The sequence below is a fragment of the Cebus imitator genome, unplaced genomic scaffold (assembly GCF_001604975.1).
Source record: "Cebus imitator isolate Cc_AM_T3 unplaced genomic scaffold, Cebus_imitator-1.0 Scaffold34, whole genome shotgun sequence".
Lineage (NCBI taxonomy): Eukaryota > Metazoa > Chordata > Mammalia > Primates > Cebidae > Cebus > Cebus imitator.
In genome coordinates, this window is record NW_016107349.1 from 8,496,712 (window position 1) to 8,518,495 (window position 21,784).

Consider the following 21,784-nt stretch of genomic DNA (forward strand, 5'->3'; position numbering starts at 1 on the left):
AGAGAGAGAAAGAAAAAAGAAATATATATGCCAGGCACCATTCAAGGTACCAGGGACAGAGTTATGAACAGAACAGGCAAGACAACAAAATTCCCTGAAGCTTCATGGTAAGAGACAGTCAATAAATGTAACAAGTAAAATGTACAGTGTGTTAAATGATGATGGGTGCTTTGGAGAAAATACAAGTATAAAAATGAGACAGGAAGTGGGAGGAGTCCATTGAGGCAGTTAAGGTAAGCCTCATCAAAAGGGTATATCTAAATGAAGACTCGAAGGAGCTAACAAGAGCAAGTCATGCTAGAGGAGTGTTCCAGGCAGAGGGAGCAGCAAGTGCAAAGTCCCCAATACAACAACGTGACTGAAATTGCTAAGTAACAACCAGGGAGACCAGTATGGAGTGGCAAAGAAGGGGAGACAGTAATGAGAAACAGAGTTGGAGGGGTCAAAGGCAATATTGCAGGCCATTGTCAGGATTTAACTTTCTCTTTACATGAGATGCAAAACATCTGAGTAGTGGAATGACAAGATCTGGCAACTGATTTATTAAGAGGTTCATTCTGACATCTGGATTGAGAACAGATACAAGGGAGGTCAAGGACGAAAGGAGTCAGAAGGCTATTTCAATCATCTGGGCAAATGGTAAAGGTGGCACAGACCAAAGTGATATCATAGAAGATGATAAAAAGTGGTCAGATTCAGAAAGCTGTCTTTTCTCAACACAGAAGGCAGAGTCATTAGTGGCCTTATAAGAGCAGGTGGCTGGAGTGGTGAGGTGAAAAAAAACTAGGTTAGATTTTTCTAAAGAGAAAGAAAGAGAACGTCAATTGCAATTGAAAGTAGCAACAACTGTTTAGAGGTGGTTTAGCATCAAAGTGAGATGGCAAATTGATCAGCAACTAGAGAATAGAGTTGAAAGAGGGTTTTATATCACTTATTTAAGATGGAGAAATCATATCACACTTGTATGCTGAAGAGAAAGTCAGCAGAGAGAAAAATCAATGAAACAGTAGAGAAAGGGTAGAAGAGTTAGAGTGGTATCCTTGAGTAGATGATAGAAAAAAACCTAGTGCACAAGTGGAAGAACTGGCCTTCACTAGAGGGCAAACTATCCTCTAAAGCAGGGTGGGCAAACTACGGGCTGAACATCAAATCCCACTGCTACCCGTTTTTGTATGATGTCCACTAGAGCAGGTTAGCACTCTGAGCTGCAGAGACCAAGTCTGTTTATTTCTCTGCACCCAGGGTCTACCTCACTGGTTTGTGGCTGTAACTAGCATCTGCCCAGGGTCTGAGCTGGTCCCCAGCTACAAGCTGGAGACTCTACTAATGGCAACTTGCTGGGTATCTGGCAGTGGAATCTCAGTCTAATAGTTGCCCCACTTCTGGTCAGCTGCCCAAATTTAGAAGGCTGAGCTCTCCAGGAACAGAAGGAGACACTGCGTTCTATGTGTCAGTGGGGCAGAGTGAAGCTCACAAATAGGTTCACTCCCTACCACAACGTGCCAGGCCCATTCCCTGGCAGACAGAATGTCTAATGGCAACTGGGTGCAAACAGGGTAAACAGGGCAGGACAATTTTCTCTCTTGTTCTATAATTTCCTACATAATACTTCTGATTTTGTCCTTTGGCTTAGAAAGCCTAAAATATTTACCATCTGACCATTTACAGAAAAAGTTTGCCACCCTTGGCTTAGATTATTGATAGCTGGGTTTTCTTGATACACACACCGTAACATGTTCCTTCTACACAAGGTTGTGTAATCAGGTCATGTCATAATTGCATCAGAAACTTTCAGTGGCACCCCATCCCTCTGTCCCTACCATGAATAGAGTTCATATTCCTTAGGGGAGAGACTAAGAATTCATAACCTGAAATTCTCAAAGCCTAGACCTGGAATGGGAGGCAAGAAGCCCCATGTCAACCTCAAGCCGAAGTCATCGCCTTCAACCTAGTTTACCTAACTATGCATTTAGAGGGTTAAACAATACTTAGTCAGGTTAAGAAAGTAGATACTTACTTCCCAATTGGGTAAATGAATTCTGTGTGTCAGACCCCAAAAGTGAGGAAGGTTGAAATGCTCACCAAAGCCTTAACATTCATACTTTCATGCATCACTTTCAGGTCTATTATACGTCTAATCAAACTTAAGAAAAAAAGTTATTCATTTGGAAATGTTTTAAGTGCAACACTATTTACTTTCTTGAAATCTTATTTCAAACAAATTCATATTTTTTTCCCAAGACAGAAATACTAAGTACAGTCGGCCTTCCATGTTCTCAGGTTTTGCATCTGTGGATTTAATCAAACGTGGATTGAAAATATTCCTTTTAAAAAGGATGGGCATGGCACAGTGGCTCACGTATATAATCCCAGCACTTTGGAAGGCCAAGGTGGGTGAATCACCTGAGGTCAGGAGTTCAAGACCAGCCTGACCAACATGGTGAAACCCCGTCTCTACCAAAAATACAAAAATCAGCTGTGTGTGGTGGTGGGCGCCTGTAATCCTAGTTACTCGGGAGGTTGAGGCAGGAGAATTTCTTGAAACCAGGAGGCAGAGGTTGCAGTGAGCTGAGATTGCACCACTGCACTTCAGCCTGGGCAACAGAGCAAGACTCCATCCCAAAAAAATAAAAAAAGGATGGTTGCATCTGAATATGTACTGACTTTATTCTTGTCATTATTCTCTAAACAACAGTATAACAAACTACATAGCTCTTACATTATGTTAGGTATTATCAGTATCTAGAAATGACTGAAAATATATAGGAGGATGTGCATAAATTATATGCAAATACTATACCATTTTATACAAGGGACTTCAGCATCATGGATTTGGGTATCCTCAGGGAATCCTTGGAACCAATCCCTAATACTTTCTGATGACCTTAGGTCCAACTATATTATTTGCTGGGAATTTGCAATTACAAGTGACGAAGGTACCCAAATGAAAAGTTTAAGCATGTGGAAACAAAATTACAAATTTAAAAACACTTATTTTTACTTTGCAAACACATATACTGTTATCTGATGAGCTTGTGATGAAGCACTAAATCCAAGACTGAAAATTAATTCATGTCCCATGTAATTTACAACTTGAAAGTTACTTGAACTTGGGAAATGTCTTCACTAAGTTTATTTTTTTCTAATAATGTTTCACTTCTTCTTATATTTACCTATTTTCTCTGAACAGTTTCAATTTATTTGAGATTTTGATGTCACATTGCTGGAATTTATAAGTATACTATTCTGCTTAGAAAACAGATATATTTTTATTTTATAGTTACAAATGACTAAAGTAATATAACATTCCACTTTTATATCATTTTATAGCATATGAATAATTTTTTTTTTAAATTTCATTTTTTAAAAGACTATAACATGTCTTTAACAGAAGGAAGGAGTCTGGACATAATTTGATTAATCTCATATGCTGAATCCTTTGGTAAGTATGAATACTACTGTATTAGTCTGTTCTCACACTGCTTATAAAGACATACCCCCCAAGACTGGGTAACTTATAAGGAAAGAGGTTTAATTGACTCACAGTTCCACATGCCTGGGGAAGCCTCACAATCATGACTGAAGGTGAATGAGGAGCAAAGTCACATCTTACATTGCGGTAGGCAAAATTGCTTATGCAGGGGAACTCCCGTTTATAAAACCATCAGATATTGTGAGACTTATTCACTACTGTGAAAACAATATGGGGGAACTGCCCCCATGATTCAATTATCTCTACCTGGCCCTTGACACACAGGGATTATTACAATTCAAGGTGAGACTAGGGTGGGGACACAGCCAAACTACGTCAACTACATAAATGCGCCAAAAAATGGCAATAAATCCTGTATTCGTTTAAAATACATCAATAGAAAAGTAAATTACTTAAAAAAATAAACATTTTAGATAATTTTAGATTTCCAGAAAAGATACAAAGGTATTACAGAGTGTTCTTTTATACACTTCAGTTTCTACTAATGTTAACATTTCTTGTTTTTGAGACAAGGTCTTGCTCTATTGCCCAGGCTGGAGTGCAGTGGGAGATCATGGCTCACCGCAGCCTGAACCTCCCAGGCTCAAGTGATCCTCTGACCTCATACTCCCAAGTAGCTGGGACCACAGGTACACACCACGATGCCCAGCTAATTTTTTATATTTTTGTAGAGACAGGGTCTCACTATGTTGCCCAGGCTGCTCTTGAACACCGAGGCTCAAGTGATCCTCCCACCGTGGCCTCCCAAAGTGCTCGGATTATAGGCATGAACCACTGTGCCCAGTCAATGTTAACATTTTATGTTACCATAGATCATTTGTTCAAACTAAGAAATCAACATATTTAATACATTATTATTAAATGAACTCAATACTTCATTCAGGTTTCATTAATTTTTCTCCTAATGTTCCTGTTCTGTTCCAGGATGCAGTCTAGGGTACAGACAGCAGTTAGCTAAATTACTTTCAAAAGCAATAATTTCTTAAAACTCAAAGGAGTGAAAAAGCAGCACTTTCTTACCTGCTTTACGCCAAAATTTCATGTGTTTAATTCCAGCTGTAATGAGTTTATCAGGCACATAGGGGTTCATCTTTACAACAAAAATCTTATCTTTACTTCCTCTGAAATAAATATCAAAATGTTTTAGCTCTCAAGATTCATCTTTCCTGTACTCATCTCTTGCCTAATCCATACCCTATCTTGATTATTTACTGAATATTTCTCCCCCACTTATCTCTCAGATTTGGGCTGTGTAATCATCCATTTGTATACCTGTTCTTTTATCATTTTAATATGGTAATTCTGCTCAAGAGAATCTCAAAAGACAGCAACAGTCAAAACTAAACTTCTTTCAGACAGCACCTATAATACCTACTATAGTACTGTGCATAGGGAATGCTATTTGCGGCAAGAATGAGTTGAAGACAATTTTAGAACAATACTTTGTTATACCTTAAGGGTCTTTCCAACTACAAAGTTCCTCTTAAACTACTGTTAATTTGGGCATTATCTATACACTCCGTAAAAAGCATTATCTATACTTTTAAAGTGCTTTAACATCACTTTAATAAATACAAGGTTAAAATCTGACATTGTTCATTGACTTTTTCCTCCTTTAAAGCATTGTTATTATAAAAATAATACATGCTCAGTAGAAAACTTAGAAAATGAAGAAAAATAAGAAAAAAACATATAACTTCTTTGTGACATATATGCATATGTATCTTTTTTCACTTAAATATCTAATCTGACCATTTGATCATGCTCTCTAATGGCTATATAATAGCCTATCATACAGCAGAACACATTCTACCTGTACATGGAGGTTTTAGATAGCTATATCCAATGCCATCGTATAGTTTTATTTAAAAGTGGGTTCACAAGGGATATATCTACAAAGAAATTCTGAAATAATTTACTATGATTATATTATTTATTCAATGGTAATAAACATGGAAGCAATAAAAAGTTACATATTTGCTTGATTTCAAAATTGTTTTAATTTATAAGTTTAAGTCCAAAGTAATTCTAGTGTTTTGCCAATGTGATATCAAGTTTTTTCCTACCGTGCTATTGAAAGTTTTTCTCCTTTCTTCCAGTCCCACAGCACAATAGTATGGCTATCATCTATGCCAACTGACACTAAACGTTTCCCATCCGCTGTGGAAAATTGAGAGAGATAAACTATTAACAGTCAGATGATGGAAAACATTCAGTATATATTCTAAACCCATGTCCTTTATTTAAAATTTGATAAAATAATGTTAAATGTTAGGCATGCTTACAACTATAAAAAGAACCAGCATTTATAAGGGATGGGGAATAAAAGTTTCTCAAATCCTCTAAAACATCTACTGTCATTGCACCTGACCTCCTTTTTCTTATCTATCCATCAGGTTGGGGTGTAGGGAGGCAGACAAGAAAAATGGAAAAAAGAGATTAAAAAAATAGAAGGAAAGGGAAAATTAACAAAGGGATTAAGAAAATATTAAATTCATCATAAGAAATCTACTGTAATATAAATAAGAACTTAGAGTGACTATAAAAAGTTAACCAAATGAAAAACATGTAAGTTACAACAACATACTGCCACTAATATGACTACTTTTAGTGAAGGTCATTATCAAGTAATACGTAATTAATATATTACACAAATCATTGAGACAAATGATCACTGAATATCCTTATGGGTGTGCATTCTTATAGGCTATAAAAGCTCAGACCACAAGAAAGTATTTTCCACTTTACCACACTTTACTAGGCTAAATTATTTCCTCATTGTCACAGTGGTATTTTTCTTGGTGACTCACTTGGTTTGCAATTCATTTTCTAGTTTCTTAACTGTTACCAAATCCTTGAATATGTATACATATTTCCCTCTCAACTCTGCTATGGATAATTTATCACTTCAGTCAGAGCAGCAAAAGCACTAATTCATTGTTTCTTAATATAGAAATCTCTATTAATAGTATTTCCTCCCTCTTCCCAATTCACACCCTAGCTTTCACTATGATATCTACCTGTAGTTGTCACACTTTTAAATAAACAGAAAACTGCTAACATAATCTGAAATTACTTTTACAAGATAGCTTAAAATTGTCACTTTATAAATATCTCTAAAATAAGTATTTCAGTTCTCAACTCTTTCTTTGCTAGCCTTTTACCCTAAACATTTTCAAAGTTTACTCTGGCTATAAAACAGTAAGTGAGATCAGCGCTTGCCCAACATAGGAAATACAAACTACTTGTAGAAATGAGATGAATTTAGGTTGTTATGTAGACAAACATTTTTATGTTTACAGAATCATGCTGATTTTAAGTTATAAACTAGCTAGCAAACCCACACTGTCATAGTGTTTGATTAGGACAACAGAATATACATTGATAAAAACTGTGACTGTCACAGCTAAATGACAAGCTTAGGCTTGTCATTGGCTTAAATTAAAATGCTATGTATTGCCTCTGCATTTTGTTCATTCTTACTGAGACAGAAAATAGCCTTACCTGAGAAATCAACAGCACTAACACCAAATTGGTGGTGGCCCTTTAATATAGACAATGGTTTAATGGTCTCTGTATCCCATATATGAATTGAGGGATCTCTACCAACCTAAAATAGAAAGAATTATAAAAGTCATTATATACAATTATTTATTTCTGTATCTATTAAAAGGAAATAAAACAAGAGATTTTTACAGCTTGACTTATTTACTACAGAAATTTATTAAATAAAAATATAAAGCAGACTATATATTTGATTTTTTTTCTTATACTTGTTCAAAAGCTAATGAGGCTAGGCTCAGTGTTTCTAGGAATGATGTAACTAGGACTATGTGACTTTTATCCTATATTTCATCAATAAAAATAATAAATGCTTACTGAACATCTATTGTTTCTATGCTAGATACAATGAGTGATAAGACATTCAGGTAGCTTTTGCAAACTCACTGGGAAAACAGAACATTACCAATTAAACACAAACACCTGGTAATAGATGCTTAATGAACATGAAAAGGTTGTGGAGAAACAATTTATGGAAGAGAAGGTACTGGAGGTGGGCCTTCAGAAAGTATAGGACTTGAATATAAAGAAAGCAAGCGCATGGTAGATAAGATAATGGTGTCAACAAATATTCAGAGGGGGTTAAAGTACCAAGCATGTCAAGACCTGAAAAGGCAATTTTACTGCAGCACTCTGTCACTTGTATTTTTAAATTTGGTTTATGATGTTCACTAATGTACAGGTAAACTATCAATTCTTAATTATTCCTCTAGACTCAAGTAACATCACTTTCTTTAACCATAAGCATAAAGAGATATATCTTTGTATATGGAGACAATTCCTGATATAAACAGAGCTATCAATTATAGTTAATTTTGAGACTGATTTTATAAAAAGATATAACAAATAACACTGCAATTAGCCAATAGTTCACTAAGTTATTCAGCCAAACATTACCAGTAACTTAAATTTTTTTTAACATTTTTTGTGGGTACATGGTAGTGCCAGTAACTTTTAAGTTTTCTTTTTATATATAAACTCCTACAGAATTTGATGCTTTTTATTAATTTACTGTGCTACTCTCTTCCAGTTCTCTGGTTTCCTTGATCCTCCCCATCACTTTTTTTTTTTTTTTTTTTTTTTNTTTGGAGACAGGGTTTCACTCCTGTTGCCCTGCTGGAGTGAAATGGCATGATGTTGGCTCACTGCAACCTCTGCCTCCCAGGCTAACGTGATCTTCCTGTCTCAACCTCCCAAGTAGCTGGGACTACAGGCATGAGTCACCATGCCCAGCTAATTTTTTGTAGAGATGGGTTTTCACCTTGTGCCCAGGCTGGTTTTGAACTCCTGAGCTCAAGTGATCTACCCGCCTCAGACTTCAAAAGTGCTAGGATTACAGGCACGAGCCACCATGCCCAGCTTCCTTGACTCCTACTACTGAGTTTCCTTCTCAATTCCTTCACTTGTTGCTTAAATACAAACCTCTCCCAAGATTATCTTTAATTCTTCAGTCTTCTCATTCTTCACTTTTGCCCTGAGGTATCTCACTTCTATAGTTTCAGTGGTTAAATCAATAAAAACCTCCCAAGTCCTACTCTCGAACGGTTATTTTTCCTCTGAATCCAAGACTTAGATTTTCAATTGTCTACTGGACATCTCACCTGGAAATTATGATGATGACTAACCTTCACTGAGAAGTGATTTATGTGCCAGAAACTGTTCTAAGAACTTTACAAAGATTGACTCAGGTACCAATCACAACAACTCTACAAGATAGGAACAGACAATATCCTTATTTTAAAGGATACAGAAATGAAGGCAAAAAGAGGTTAGGTAATTTGCCAGTAGCTAGTAACTGGAAGAGCTTGGATTTCAATATCATCTTCAAGGAGGCATAGACAGTATTTAGTATAAAACTGAGAATTATTAAAGTACACTTAGGGCATCTCACTCAGGGATGAAGGGGAGAAGGGAGAGGTTGGGAGAGTTCTCAGACTTAGTCTAAGTCTTAAAAGGAACAGAAATTAGATAAAGTTGGAAGGTTGAATAGAAGTTGAAGGAAATAATTTTCTAAGAGGATAGAACTAAGTAAAAGACATGAAACAGCATTATATGTGTTGGACAAATTCTATATATCTCAGAAGGCAAGAACTCTCCAACCTCCCCATTTTATCTCTTACCATTTGCCTCTTCGAATAGAGGCAAGTGGTAAGAGATAAAATGGGGAGGTTGGAGGGTCAGATTTGGTTAAATGAAATTCAAGGCATTTAACCCAAGTCTGACTCTCAACTTTCCCTTTTTATCTCTTACCATTTAGAGCTTATGGCTATTAAGACAGCTTCTTAGCCTACAAGCTATTAATACTGATAAACATTGCAGAATTTTAAGTCTTTTAGAAGATTTTTTTTTCCCATTTATTTATTTTATTGTATTTTAGGTTTTGGGGTACATGTGAAGAACATGCAAAATTGTTGCATAGGAACACACATGGCAGTGTGATTTGCTGCCTTCCTCCCCATCACCTACATCTGGCATTTCTCCCCCTGCTATCCCCCCCCAGCTTAGTGAATGGAGAAAATGGATAGAGTAAAATAAGCAGGAGATCAATTGGCTACAGTAATGTTTCAGAAATTGTGAAGTATTCATTATCAGTAGAGATATGGAAAAATTAAAGAAATAAGAATACTGAAGATAAAAGAATAGGTGCAACTTGAGAACTGACTAGTTTTAGGGGATGAAGAACAAGATTAACTTCCAGGCTTAGGCAACCAAGTTAATATACTGCTATGTTCTAAGAAGGAAACAGAAAAGGATGTTTTGAAGGGAAGATTAATCCTATTTATCTCCATTTTAGATATGTTGAATCTGAGCTGCCACATCTGAATTAGTGTGTTTCTAGTGAATTTTATACACACACACACACACACACACACACACACACACACACACAAATATATATACACAGAGTAATTTGTCCCATTTTTATGCTAGATAGTGCTCCTGATAGTGGCAGCCAATCTGAGTTATCTTCATGTTTCCCCCACAACATTTAATGCTTTTGAATAGGAAGCACTCAACAACTATTTGCTGAATTAAATAAAATTTCCAAATTACAGTACAATTCGTCAACATTACTTAAGTTTCCAGGTGAGTTTCTTTCACATTTCCACTTAAGGTCACAGTTCCTGACAAGGGGTTATTCTTTGTATTTAATTCCCCAAAAGACAAAACCCTCTAGATTTTTCATCTAAATTTTTTAAAATTGTTTTATTTGGAAAAAGTGCTTCTTATAAAAGAGCAGTTGCAAAATACAGAGACCTCTGCAACAATTATTTGTTTTTTTCTTAAAGTGAACGAATAGGTGGGATCCAAGGAATCAAAGCAGTAGATGGACAAGGGGCATCCCCGAGTTATTTTCAGGAAACAGAGCAACAAAACACAAAGGTAAATTTTCCAATCAAGGAATTCTTCCAACAACTTAACTTTAGCTAATCTCAGGGATTCCCAAGCCCTCCCCTTCAGTAGAAAAGTATGATTTTTTACTGTAAACCCATTACTCCACTACAATAAACACCTCAGAACAGAGTTTTGAATCACATCTGTCTATCTGAAAGCTCAAGGGTAAAATGAAGCAGATATCCACAAAAACAAACACAAAAACCTGACAACAAAATGCCCCAAATGAGGACAAAGGTTTCTCAGAAAGTGCCTACACTGGAAAGGCTAGATCGTAAAACATTAAATACAACTGTGTATCCAAGACGCAGTTTGTGTTAATATATGGGATAACAAGGTAGTTTTAACTTCTATGGCTAATCCCATTTCTCTATTTATACAAAGCTAGGCACTGCTATATTGACAACTACCAATATACTGCTTTGTCTTCTAAGATCTATCGACTACACAAGGCTTAAACCACTAAACCAAGTTTTTCTACTAAGGCTAAGAACACTGCATCTATGCAGAGATGAGAAGCTTATCACACACTCACACACACCATGTGAGCCCTTGAGAGTCAACTTCCAACTATGCATTGATGTTATGCCTCTATATCTTTTATATGTATTATTTCTCAATTTTCCTATTATGCAAAACAGTAGAAATCTCAACACATTCACACCTGGTTCTGGTTACCCAGTAGTATAACTTGTGTGCAATTAAACAAGAGATCAAAACCATAGAAGTACACATGGTGGGGATTACAGGGTAGGGAACAGATATAAAAACACAGATGTGCAGATTTCACCAGAGACCTCAAGGATCCACATCCCATGTCTGGAGCAGAAGGCTTTTTCACCTAAATTTCAAAACACTCAGACAAAATACTCAGAAGTATTTCTCTGGGGCTGGGCACGATAGCGCATGCCAGTAATCCCAGCACTTTGGGAGGCCGAGGCGGGCGGATCATGAGGTCGAGAGATCGAGACCATCCTGGCCAACATGGGGAAACCCTGTCTCTACTAAAAAAAAAAATATATATATATATATATATACACATATATATATATATATATATATATATATATATATACATATATATATATGTGTGTATATATATATGTATATATATATGTGTATATATATATATAAATTAGCTGGGCATGGTGGTGTATGACTATAGTCCCAGCCAGTTGGGAGGCTGAGGCAGGTGAATCACTTGAACCTGGGAGGCAGAGGTTGAAGTGAGCCAAGATTACACTACCGCACTCCAGCCTGGCAACAGAGCGAGACTCAGTCTTAAAAAAAAAGTATTTCTCCTTTCAATAACATTTATTTTTTCATTCTGAGCCATTTTAACACATTTAGGTTAGAAGTATAAAACTTTATAGAGATGGGACTGGGTGGCTGCACTATTACCCAGGAAAGACCTGGAAAACATTGGGAGGAGATAAGGCTACAGTAAGAGCCCGTGTCTTGCAATAAAGAATTTGAATCTGCAGTGTGTAAAGCAGAAATGCTGTTGGGTAAGCAAAGCCAGAAGCACAGGAGCTATGACTTGATGGGTAGTCAGGGAAAACCTGTGGCGTACTAATTTTTTATTTAATCTGACCTGAATTTCCTCAAATCCCAGGATCATGGTAGCAAATGGCCACTTTTTACAGTCTTCATTCCAGTAGTACCAGAATAATGTTCAACTCCTTGCCATAGCACTTGAGCACATAACTGTGCTTCAAGAGGAACTATTTCTGTAAACTAAAGGTCAGTAGTGTCCCTGAGGCCCCCACCTACCTTCCTGATTAGTTCCTCCATTAATGTCCACAATGCATTCTAAGATTTGAATGCTGTAGGTTACTCATAGTTCTTTTTTTTCTTTTTTTAACTTCTGCACTTAGAACTCATAGTTCTTTAAATAAGTTGTTTTTTTTTTTTTTGCCTTATTTTTACACATGCTATAATATACTTAGAATGCTTTCCCCAAACCCCACCCCCACTGCCAGGTAAACAACTCAGCTCAAATGTCATCATCTGTATGAGCGTTTCCTTGATTCTCCTGGACACAATCAATCATTAGTTCTTCATTACATTGCTGCTGGGCTTTGTACATATCTTTACATTTTAAAACGGTGATTTTGCCTTCCAATGGACATCTGGGCACTGTTTGGAGACATTTTGGTTTGCCACAACTCAGGGAAGTGGGTATTACTGGCATCTAGTGCATAGAGACCAGGGATGCTGCTAAATATCCTACAATGCATAGGTCAGCCTCCCACACACAAAAAAAACCTGGCCCAAAACATCAATAGTGCTAAGGTATTGTCATAAATACATATCAGAGAAGCTTCTCTGATCTATACTTATGACACTGTATTACAACTCAGAATATGAGTTTTCATCACGGCAAGAAGTTGTCTTATTTATCTTTATATTCCTAGCACAATTCTTGGTACATAGAATGTGCTTGATGGATGTTTTTGAGTGAATGAAAGAAAGGAAAGAGGAGAGAGGAAGGAAAGAGCAAGTAAGAAGAGGCATAAAAAACGGGAGGAAGAATGGGAGAAAGAAAAAAGGGAGTTTTCTCTCCTTTCAAGAAAGCTATATGGGAGGATGCAAGTTGCCCCCTTTTCCATATATCCCAGCTAGACGATATATTTACATACTATTTAAAGCCAGATAGACTGAAGGCTTTAGGCTTTACTATCTATTAGCTGATTGATCTCAAGCAAGTTCTCCAAACCTAAACCTTCTCATTTGTAGACTGCAGGAAATAATTTTACTCTCACAACGTTGAGGTGAGAATAAAACGAATATACATTCATAAACTAGTACTTACACATAGTAAGAATCTATAAACATAATTTATTCCCTTCCTTCTCTAAGAATACTCATATAGAGAGGCATCAGTTAACACTTTTCTCAGTGTTTTCTATTTCAATATTTGTGCTTTCTACTTTGCTAAACCTGAATAGATTAGTATCATGGTTGTAAAGTAAAAAGACATAGTCCTTTGGTTTGTCACAGGACATTTGTTAAATAATTTACTGTTTTAGGTAACCCAACCTAAAGAAACCAGATTTCTAGTCTTATGTTTTCTCTAATTTTACTCACAAATTTAAAAAATTAATATCATGACAGAAATAAAATAAGCCAGAGCTATAAGTTCCAAGTTAAATTAATTAAAACAATAAAAACTTTAAAACTGTAGGAAAAAAGTTTGGGGTAAATTGTATTTATAATATGAAAATAAAACCCATCCTAAAGAATTTTTTACTCTCATTTCCTAGAACACAAAGGAGATATATGATTAATTTATTTAAACTCAAACAACGGTGTAGTTTACTGTCAGTCTTTACAACCTACCTGGCCTGTTGCCACGTAGTCTTTCAAAGGGTGAATAGTTAGGCAGAGAATATCATCATCATGACCCAGATAAAAACGCTGTGTGTTCTGTTGTCGATTATAAATGACACCCACTGCTGCTACATGGTACACAATTTCACCAATTTGAGTATAAAACAGATTACTTCGACAGTCATAACCTCTGTAACTAATATAGAAAACAAATCACACACAATTAATTTTGGCCTTTTAGCTGATCAATACAGAATATACAGGGGAGAAGTAGGTACTTTTCGGGTAAGTCATTCAATTTCCAGTTTTACAGAATAGTAAACAATTTTTTTTTTAAGATATGGGGTCTTGCTCTGTCGCTCAGGCTGAAGTGCAGTGGTGTGATCTCAGTTCCCTGCAGCCTCTACCTCCCAGGCTCAAATGATCCTCTCACCTCAGCCCCTCAAGAAGTTGGACTACAGCAGTGTGTCACCATGCCTGGCAAATTTTTGTATTTTTTGTAAAGATGGGGTTTTGCCATGTTGCCCAGACTGGTCTCAAACTCCTGAGCTCCCCCCCCATCTTGGCCTCCCAAAGTGCTGAGATTACAGGTGTAAGCCACCACATCCAGCCTAAACAGTTAAAAAAAAATACCACCATCTCTGATCCAATAAACTTTTATAAATTGCTTGGACTACAAATAGCTAAATCTAAGCTATAATACTGAATGAAAAAAACAAGGTAGAGGATAGTATGTACAGTATATTTACATAAGTATAATATTATACACTATAAAACAAAAAATTGCTTTTTATAAGTAAAGGGTGTAGAAAAGAATATATATTTGTATTTGTTGTATATGTGTAAGTATTTCTGAAACTAAGTCACAGTGACTATCTGCAGAGAGGGGAAATGATGGCTGGGAAGACAGAGGTGGAAGAAAGATTTTCAAACTGTACCCTTTTATACACATCGTTAGACCAAAGACTACAACATATATTTCAAAAATAAGTTTAAACAACAATTTTTTTCTCTTTTTTTCACCACTATCCTGACAAGGAAAAACAACAATTATACTCATCCAAGAAAAAGTATAAGTCTATTCATAGCAAACTTGCTTTGTACTTCAAAGAAACCCAATTCATAAAATACAACTGCATAGAAACTACTGCCCATTTTAACACTGGAGAAAAAATATTTTTACTAGAAAAATCCTTTTTCAAATTCTTGTTACGTATTATCAGTCAGGTAAGAAAATTAATGCTGGGTGAAAGGTAGAAAAGTCAGATTGGAAAATCTGTTTCTGCCAAGCTGAAATGTGAGACCTATACGGCCAGATGTTCTAAGAGAATCTAGAACATATATTTTAGTAAAATTAAAATATTTAGGCAAAAATGCTCATGCAAGAGGAAGTCACAGTATCATTTCAAATTAGACATGGTAAGGGGAAATGATTCTCTCTTACATTTTACTTATTTTAATTGTTTAAAGAGGTCTGTTTCCATAAATATGAAACTTCCATAAGACAAAATTTTTAAATAAACACTTACATAGTGCTTATTATGTGTCACATAACATAAGTTACCACTAGCACTGTCTTATTTACTCCCCATCAGAACCTTATAAGGCAAGTACTTGATACGATTTGGTTATTTGTCCTGTCCAAATCTCATGTTGAAATGTGATTCCTAGTGTGGGATGTTAGGCCTGGTGGGAAGTGTTTGGGTTATGGGGGTGGATTCCTCATGAATGGCTTGGTGCCATTCTTTCACTTCTTTCTTGATTCCTCTCCCACTATGTAACACACCTGTTCCCCCTTCACCTTCTGCCATGAGTTAAAGCTTCCTGACACTTCACCAGAAGCTGAGCAGATGCTGGTGCCATGCTTGTGCAGCCTGCAGAACACTGAGCCAAATAAACCTCTTTTCTTTATAAATTATCCAGCTTCAGGTATTCCTTTATAGCAATGTGAAACAGACTAACACAGTACTATTATCTCCATTTTACAGACAAAAAAACAGAGGCACAGAGAGGTTGATTTGTTCCAATTCACAAAGCACACACATCATTAATATGATGTATTACATACAACGTAATACATAATACATCATATTAATCTAAGTCAAATATGCCAAGTTGTCCCAGCAATGTCCTTTGTAATCATTTTAAAAAATCCAGATATTTTAAAAAATATCTTGCAATTTGGTTTTGTTGTCTAATGTCTCCTCATGATTATATTCAAGTGATATATTTTCGGCATGGGCAATGTTGTATCCTTTCGGATATGTCATTTCAGAGGATACAGTCAGTTCTATCATTAGAGATGTTAAGCTAGTAAGTGTGAACCAAAATTCAAACATATAAATGAAAGACAGTTGTTTTATACCCGTGAACAAAGTGTAATCGAATACTATTTCCTGGAGCCCGCTCTCTTCTTTTAGAAGTAGCACTTTTTTGTTTCTCTTTGCATTGTTCTTTAAGCTGAGGTAGATCTTCTTTGTAAACCTTTAAAAAATGTATATAAGTAGGAATATTCTTAGAATATATATTAATAAAGGTGTTCATATACTCCCAATATAACTTTCAGACACTGTCTGAAAACATGATCAGCTTTAATAATTGTCTTAAATGAGAAGGTAATTCATGAAATTTACTCCCTTGGAAAGAACAAATTCACATTTTCTATGTATCACACTGACAGATAGTGTTCCAGGAAATTTTTATACTTCATAAAAGAACATACTTCATTTAAGGGAATAAATGTGAGTATACTATGACAAAAGACTATAGGCAAATAGAAGGCAAGCACACTTAATATACCAAGCATTTAATATAAAAAATTTTTTACACAAACGTACTTTAACACTGACAGTGGGAAAACTAATATAGTCATACATTGCTTGGGAAATTAAAGCCACAAAAGATAACAACAGATGACTAACTGGGAGCAAGATAAAGAAGAAATTGGACTTTTCAGAGAAAAACCTTGTGATACGGAAAATTACCTGTCGACGGTACGTGAGCTGTGTCTCTTGTTCAATTTCAGAATCCAGTTCTGGAACATCAGACAGATCTGAATCTGATTCATCACTATTAGAGTCAGCCAGACTTTCTGTAATTTTTAAAAAATAAAATGTTACTTGTTTAAAGAAGATTCATTTTCAAAACAGCACTGTAAAATTAATGATTAAGAGCTATGCCAGTTGACATGGAGACAAGCCATAAAACAATCAAATGAAATTACCTATTCAAGTGACACAGATGTCAGTAAACTGTACTACAGATTATCTTCCTCTCCACTCACTGCAAACTCAATAGCTCCTTTAAATCCCTTCACTGGCTCCCCAATGACCGCTACATCAAATTTAAATGTCTGTGCAAATATAAGTGAATATAACCTATAATTAACATGAAAAATAGCTAAAAATACTATATGCAACAGATGAATTGACATTAGATTAACTTTTGTCAATAAAAGCATTTACAAAATCTAGATACCCATCTCCCAGAGGATATATTAAGTATTTGTTTTGCTATTCATAATATAACTGTTTCTTCACTCATTATTTGATAGATTAAAATGCAACCAAAATTACTTTGTATTCCATACTCTGTGACATCTAACTTTAAACACATAGAACTAATATTTTAACTTGAAATTTCTCCTAATAACAAACTATACTGTTAACTTATGAGGCTAGATCATACTTCAATATAAAATTGTTATTTGGGGGTTACTGAAGAGTAATTTGACAGGAAAACTGTTTAGGTAATGTATAATACTCACCTTGGGGTGCTATGTGAAGAGCATCTTTCAGTTTTCTTTCAGGAATAAATTTCCACTGAAAGACAGAGTGATCTGCTCCACCAATAGAAATAACCCACTGATAATCATGTGACCATCTGACATTAGTTACGTGAGCTGAATGGCCAATATATTTTCTAAACTTGGCCCCTATAATAAAAATATATCTTTAAATTGATAAACAAAAGCTATCACACAGAATACCATTTCAAGCAATTTTTATACATGAATCGCTGTGTCATCCTATTATATGAATTATGAACAAATGGGAAAAATGCTGACTCAAAAATTGGTTGAATGAACAAATAAACGAAGGAATCTATATCAAGGAATGTAAATACCTCCTCTTCTGATTCACAAGGAACCACAAGGGCTGTGAGGTATTTTCTTACTGCTTTTAGAAAAACCTGGGGATCAACTGTTTTTATATTAAGACATTTGAATGTTTTGGCCTGAGACCTTTGGTTGTAAGTGAAATTCAAAGGACTAATCGAGTCGACCTTACCCCCATTATTCTCAAATCAAGCAGCCAGAGGATCCTTTCAGCACTTAAGTCATCAAGAAAATAATAGCAAACTGAATTCAGCAACATATAAAAAGGATTATACAATATAATCAAATGAGATTTATGAAAGGAATACAAGTTTGGTTCAACATAAAAAGTCAATCAATGTAATACATCATATTAATCAAAGTCAAATACGTCCATTGTTCCAAAAATGTCCTTTATAATCATTTTAAAAATCCAGATACTTTAAACAATATCTTTCAATTTGGGTTTTGTCTAATGCCTTCTCATGATTAGATTCAGGTGACTGTTTTGGGCATGAGCAATGTTGTATCCTTTTGGATATGTCATTTCAGGGGATATGGTCAGTTCTATCATTAGAGATGTTAAGCTGTATCATTTGGCTAAGGTGGTATACACCCAATTTCTCCAATTATAAAGGAATCATTTAACTTTGTGGTTAATTTTATTAAAAATTTGTGTGATAATAGGGATATATTTTATTTATTTATTTATTTATGGCAGAGACAGGGTCTTGCTATGTTGCCCAGGCTGGTCTCAAACTCCTGAGCTCAAGAAATCCTCCTGCCTTAGACTCCCAAAGTGTTGGAATTACAGGCATGAGCCACTGCATCTGACAAGAATATATTTTCAAAATATATTTTCTATCTCCTCCTTCTCCTGGTATGTGGCAATATATACATATTCTTGTTAAAGTACACAGGATACAATAATGCTTAGCTTCATATTGATATTGTTTTGAACATTTTATATTAAACTATATTAAGTTATAGAATACTTGTATATCTTGTATATCAGGATGCCAAGGCCGCATCAATGAAATTCTGGAGAAAAACTTTCATCTTAGTCCTGAATTTAGGGATAACTATCATAATTAAAGCATAAAATACAATCAAAAGTCATCTAAAGTTACAATTTACTGCTGCTTCATAGTAATACTGTTATTTTAGGAATAAATTTTTAATGTAGCTTAATCTAAGTCACTAATTTAACTTCCCATAGTTCAACTCAGCAAAGCCCTATAAGGTAAGGGCTCTTATATAGAAATGCATTACTTGCCTGTTGAGGGAGCTGTGACTACTACTTCCTTTGATGCAACCCTTAAGCACTCCTAGACACCACAGAGTCTTAAAAGTTAAAGCCAGAAATTCTAGCAAATAAAATTCCAAGTTCTAAGATGTACTAATTTGTCATGTTAGGGCACATTAAAAAGAATTATCTGAGCATCTACTCTGCCTATGCTGAGTGATAGAGAGAGAGGTACAAATAATCCTGTAAGTCCCTTCCAAACTTTTGAGACTTTTCAAAGACCCTCTTGGATAAACAAAGGCAACTAAACAAGAAAGTTATAAAATAAGTCTAAGGGAAACCAGTTATTTTTAGTCAATGGGACTGTATTAATAATTTTTAATAACCAATTTAATTTTTAATAACTCGTTCTGATAAATGTATATCTTAAAAGCAAACTTAGATATCACATCTTTCATGAAGTGACCTTGACTCACCAAGACCAAGTTACATGCTTCCAGAATTCTCTGTGATTACCCCTTCTGATTATACTTATATAACACTGAAATGCAATAGTCTATTTATGTGTTAACTCCAATAAAACTATAAGCTCCTTGAAGACAGCAGTGATATTTTGTTTAATATATATCCCTGGATGCCTGGTATATAGCAAAAACTCATTAAATATTTGAAGAAAGAGAAAAAGAAAGTAAAAGGAAAGATTAAATTTCCCTTTGCTCTGCCTGGATGTTTGAGTTGGAATGCTAAATTGTAATGGAAGAAAGAGTAGTGAAGGAAACTAAAAGGCCATGAACATGATTCCAACCCCTATAATGCACAGAAGAGGGCAAAAATTTGATGTAGCTTAAATATCAGAATTGAAATCAAAAGACTAGTGGCTTGAGCACTGGTTTGACCATTTAATAGCACAGAAGTTTGAGCATTCCACTAAACCTCTTCTGAACTCCATTTCCTCATTTTTAAATATAAATTGGCTTATATGCTCACAAGGTACCTTTTAATTATGAAAATTATGATAAAATGACTAAATAATAAGAATCGTTAAGGCCTAAACAGTCATCAATGAGGACGAATATCTCAGAGAAAAGATTTATCAAAGCAAGCTATAATGATCACAGAAGCTTTCCTAATTTAAAAGAGGATGAAAATTCTTGGTAAGCATAAAGAAATATACTGAAGTATTTGTGTTTCAATGACTCCATTTATTTTCTAATGTGTTTTAATGTGTATTTTCACACAAAGCTGATATGAACTAAATATTTTGAATAGATTGTAGCAATATGACAAAAGATTTTTTCCATTTAACCATGTTTTAAGGATATTAAACTTCTAGATATGGGAATATATAAATATATGAAAATATCTGACACTAGTAAAAGTAAGAATTTCTTAATATATAAAACTTTACTACCTATAGGAAAAGAAAGAGAAATAGATTGGACTACATTGAAATTAAGAATTGGCCATGAAAATACATCATTAAGAAAATAAAAAGGCAAGCCACAAGCTGGGAAAAGACAACTAGAAAGTATAAAAATTACAAAGCATTTGTATCATTAGAGTATATAAAGTAACTCTTACAGATTAATAAAATAAATAACACAATAGAAAAATACGAAAGAGATATGAACCTATGTTTGACAGAGGAGAAAACTCAGAAGACCAAAACATATTTTAAAAGATGGTTAACCGCCTTCATAGTCAGAAAAATGAAAATTAAGACCTCAATGTGACATCATTTACACTAACTGAATTTGCAAAAATTAGACTGTGTAGCAATATCAAGTGCTGAATCAACAGGCTTTGTAAAATTGTATTACCATTTTAGAAAATAATTTTCTTATAAAGTTCACATTCTCCATGACCCAGAAATTTCACTCCTAGGTATCTCACTCCTTTGAGAAACTTGCATTTAATATCAGAAGATTATAAATGACCCAAATGTCCAATGACAGGAGAATAAATGCATAAATTGCAGCACATATTTACAACACAATATTTTGCAGCAGTGGAAAAAAGGCATTAAAGTTGCATGCAACAAAATGGAAGACAGCACTAAATCAGTCTCTTTTATAAATTTTTTTGTTAGATATTTTGTTATTGTTTTCCCTATGTATTTCCTACAATCTAAATGATACTTTCTCCAAATATAAATTTTCATTTGTCAAAAAGAAGTACAGAGATGGTCTTGGCCATTATTAACAGTGATGAAGGGGATATACTAAACTAATCCTGCCCTCTCCATTCTCCCCAGTCCTGACCTACTCACCCTCTATCACAGCCCCTATGTTGCTGCCTGGGAAGAGTACTGGATTCTTTCAGAGAGATTATGGTCAAGAGCAGGTGAAAGTAGAGAAAAAGAGAATGATAATGAAGAAAAATATATAGAGGGAGTGGAATGCTTTGGGCTGAAATTAAAGTGCAGTAAATGTAGGGTACATATGGCTCATAATCATTCTCTCTTTGAGCTAACTTCATATTTTTTTTGTTTCAATTACAATGTTTTTCTAACGTAAACTACTTCTATTATTTAAAATCCACATTTTGTAAATGCTACACTTCTAAGAAGCCACCTAATGAATATTACCTGAGTGAATACCTAAAATATATTAATACATCAGCTACATTTTTCTAACCTTAAGTTGGATTAACAATGCAA

At 34.9% G+C, this 21,784-nt stretch overlaps 1 protein-coding gene across 9 annotated transcripts in view; it reads right to left on the reverse strand.

Moving 5' to 3' along the window:
* The window catches only part of EML5 (EMAP like 5), a 187,029-nt gene that overhangs the window by 87,028 nt on the left and 78,217 nt on the right, over nucleotides 1-21,784 (reverse strand). For all 9 annotated transcript variants that reach the window (XR_005199467.1, XM_017524634.1, XM_017524635.1 and 6 more), the window contains exons 11-17: nucleotides 17,550-17,717; nucleotides 16,768-16,874; nucleotides 16,149-16,267; nucleotides 13,793-13,979; nucleotides 6,998-7,103; nucleotides 5,560-5,653; nucleotides 4,514-4,614 (exon numbers count right to left, since the gene is read on the reverse strand). Coding sequence is in view for 8 of the 9 variants with exons in the window: in XM_017524634.1 (XP_017380123.1) it covers nucleotides 4,514-4,614; nucleotides 5,560-5,653; nucleotides 6,998-7,103; nucleotides 13,793-13,979; nucleotides 16,149-16,267; nucleotides 16,768-16,874; nucleotides 17,550-17,717 (882 nt within the window). In the remaining variant the exon portion in view is untranslated. The remainder of the gene's footprint in view (nucleotides 1-4,513; nucleotides 4,615-5,559; nucleotides 5,654-6,997; nucleotides 7,104-13,792; nucleotides 13,980-16,148; nucleotides 16,268-16,767; nucleotides 16,875-17,549; nucleotides 17,718-21,784) is intronic.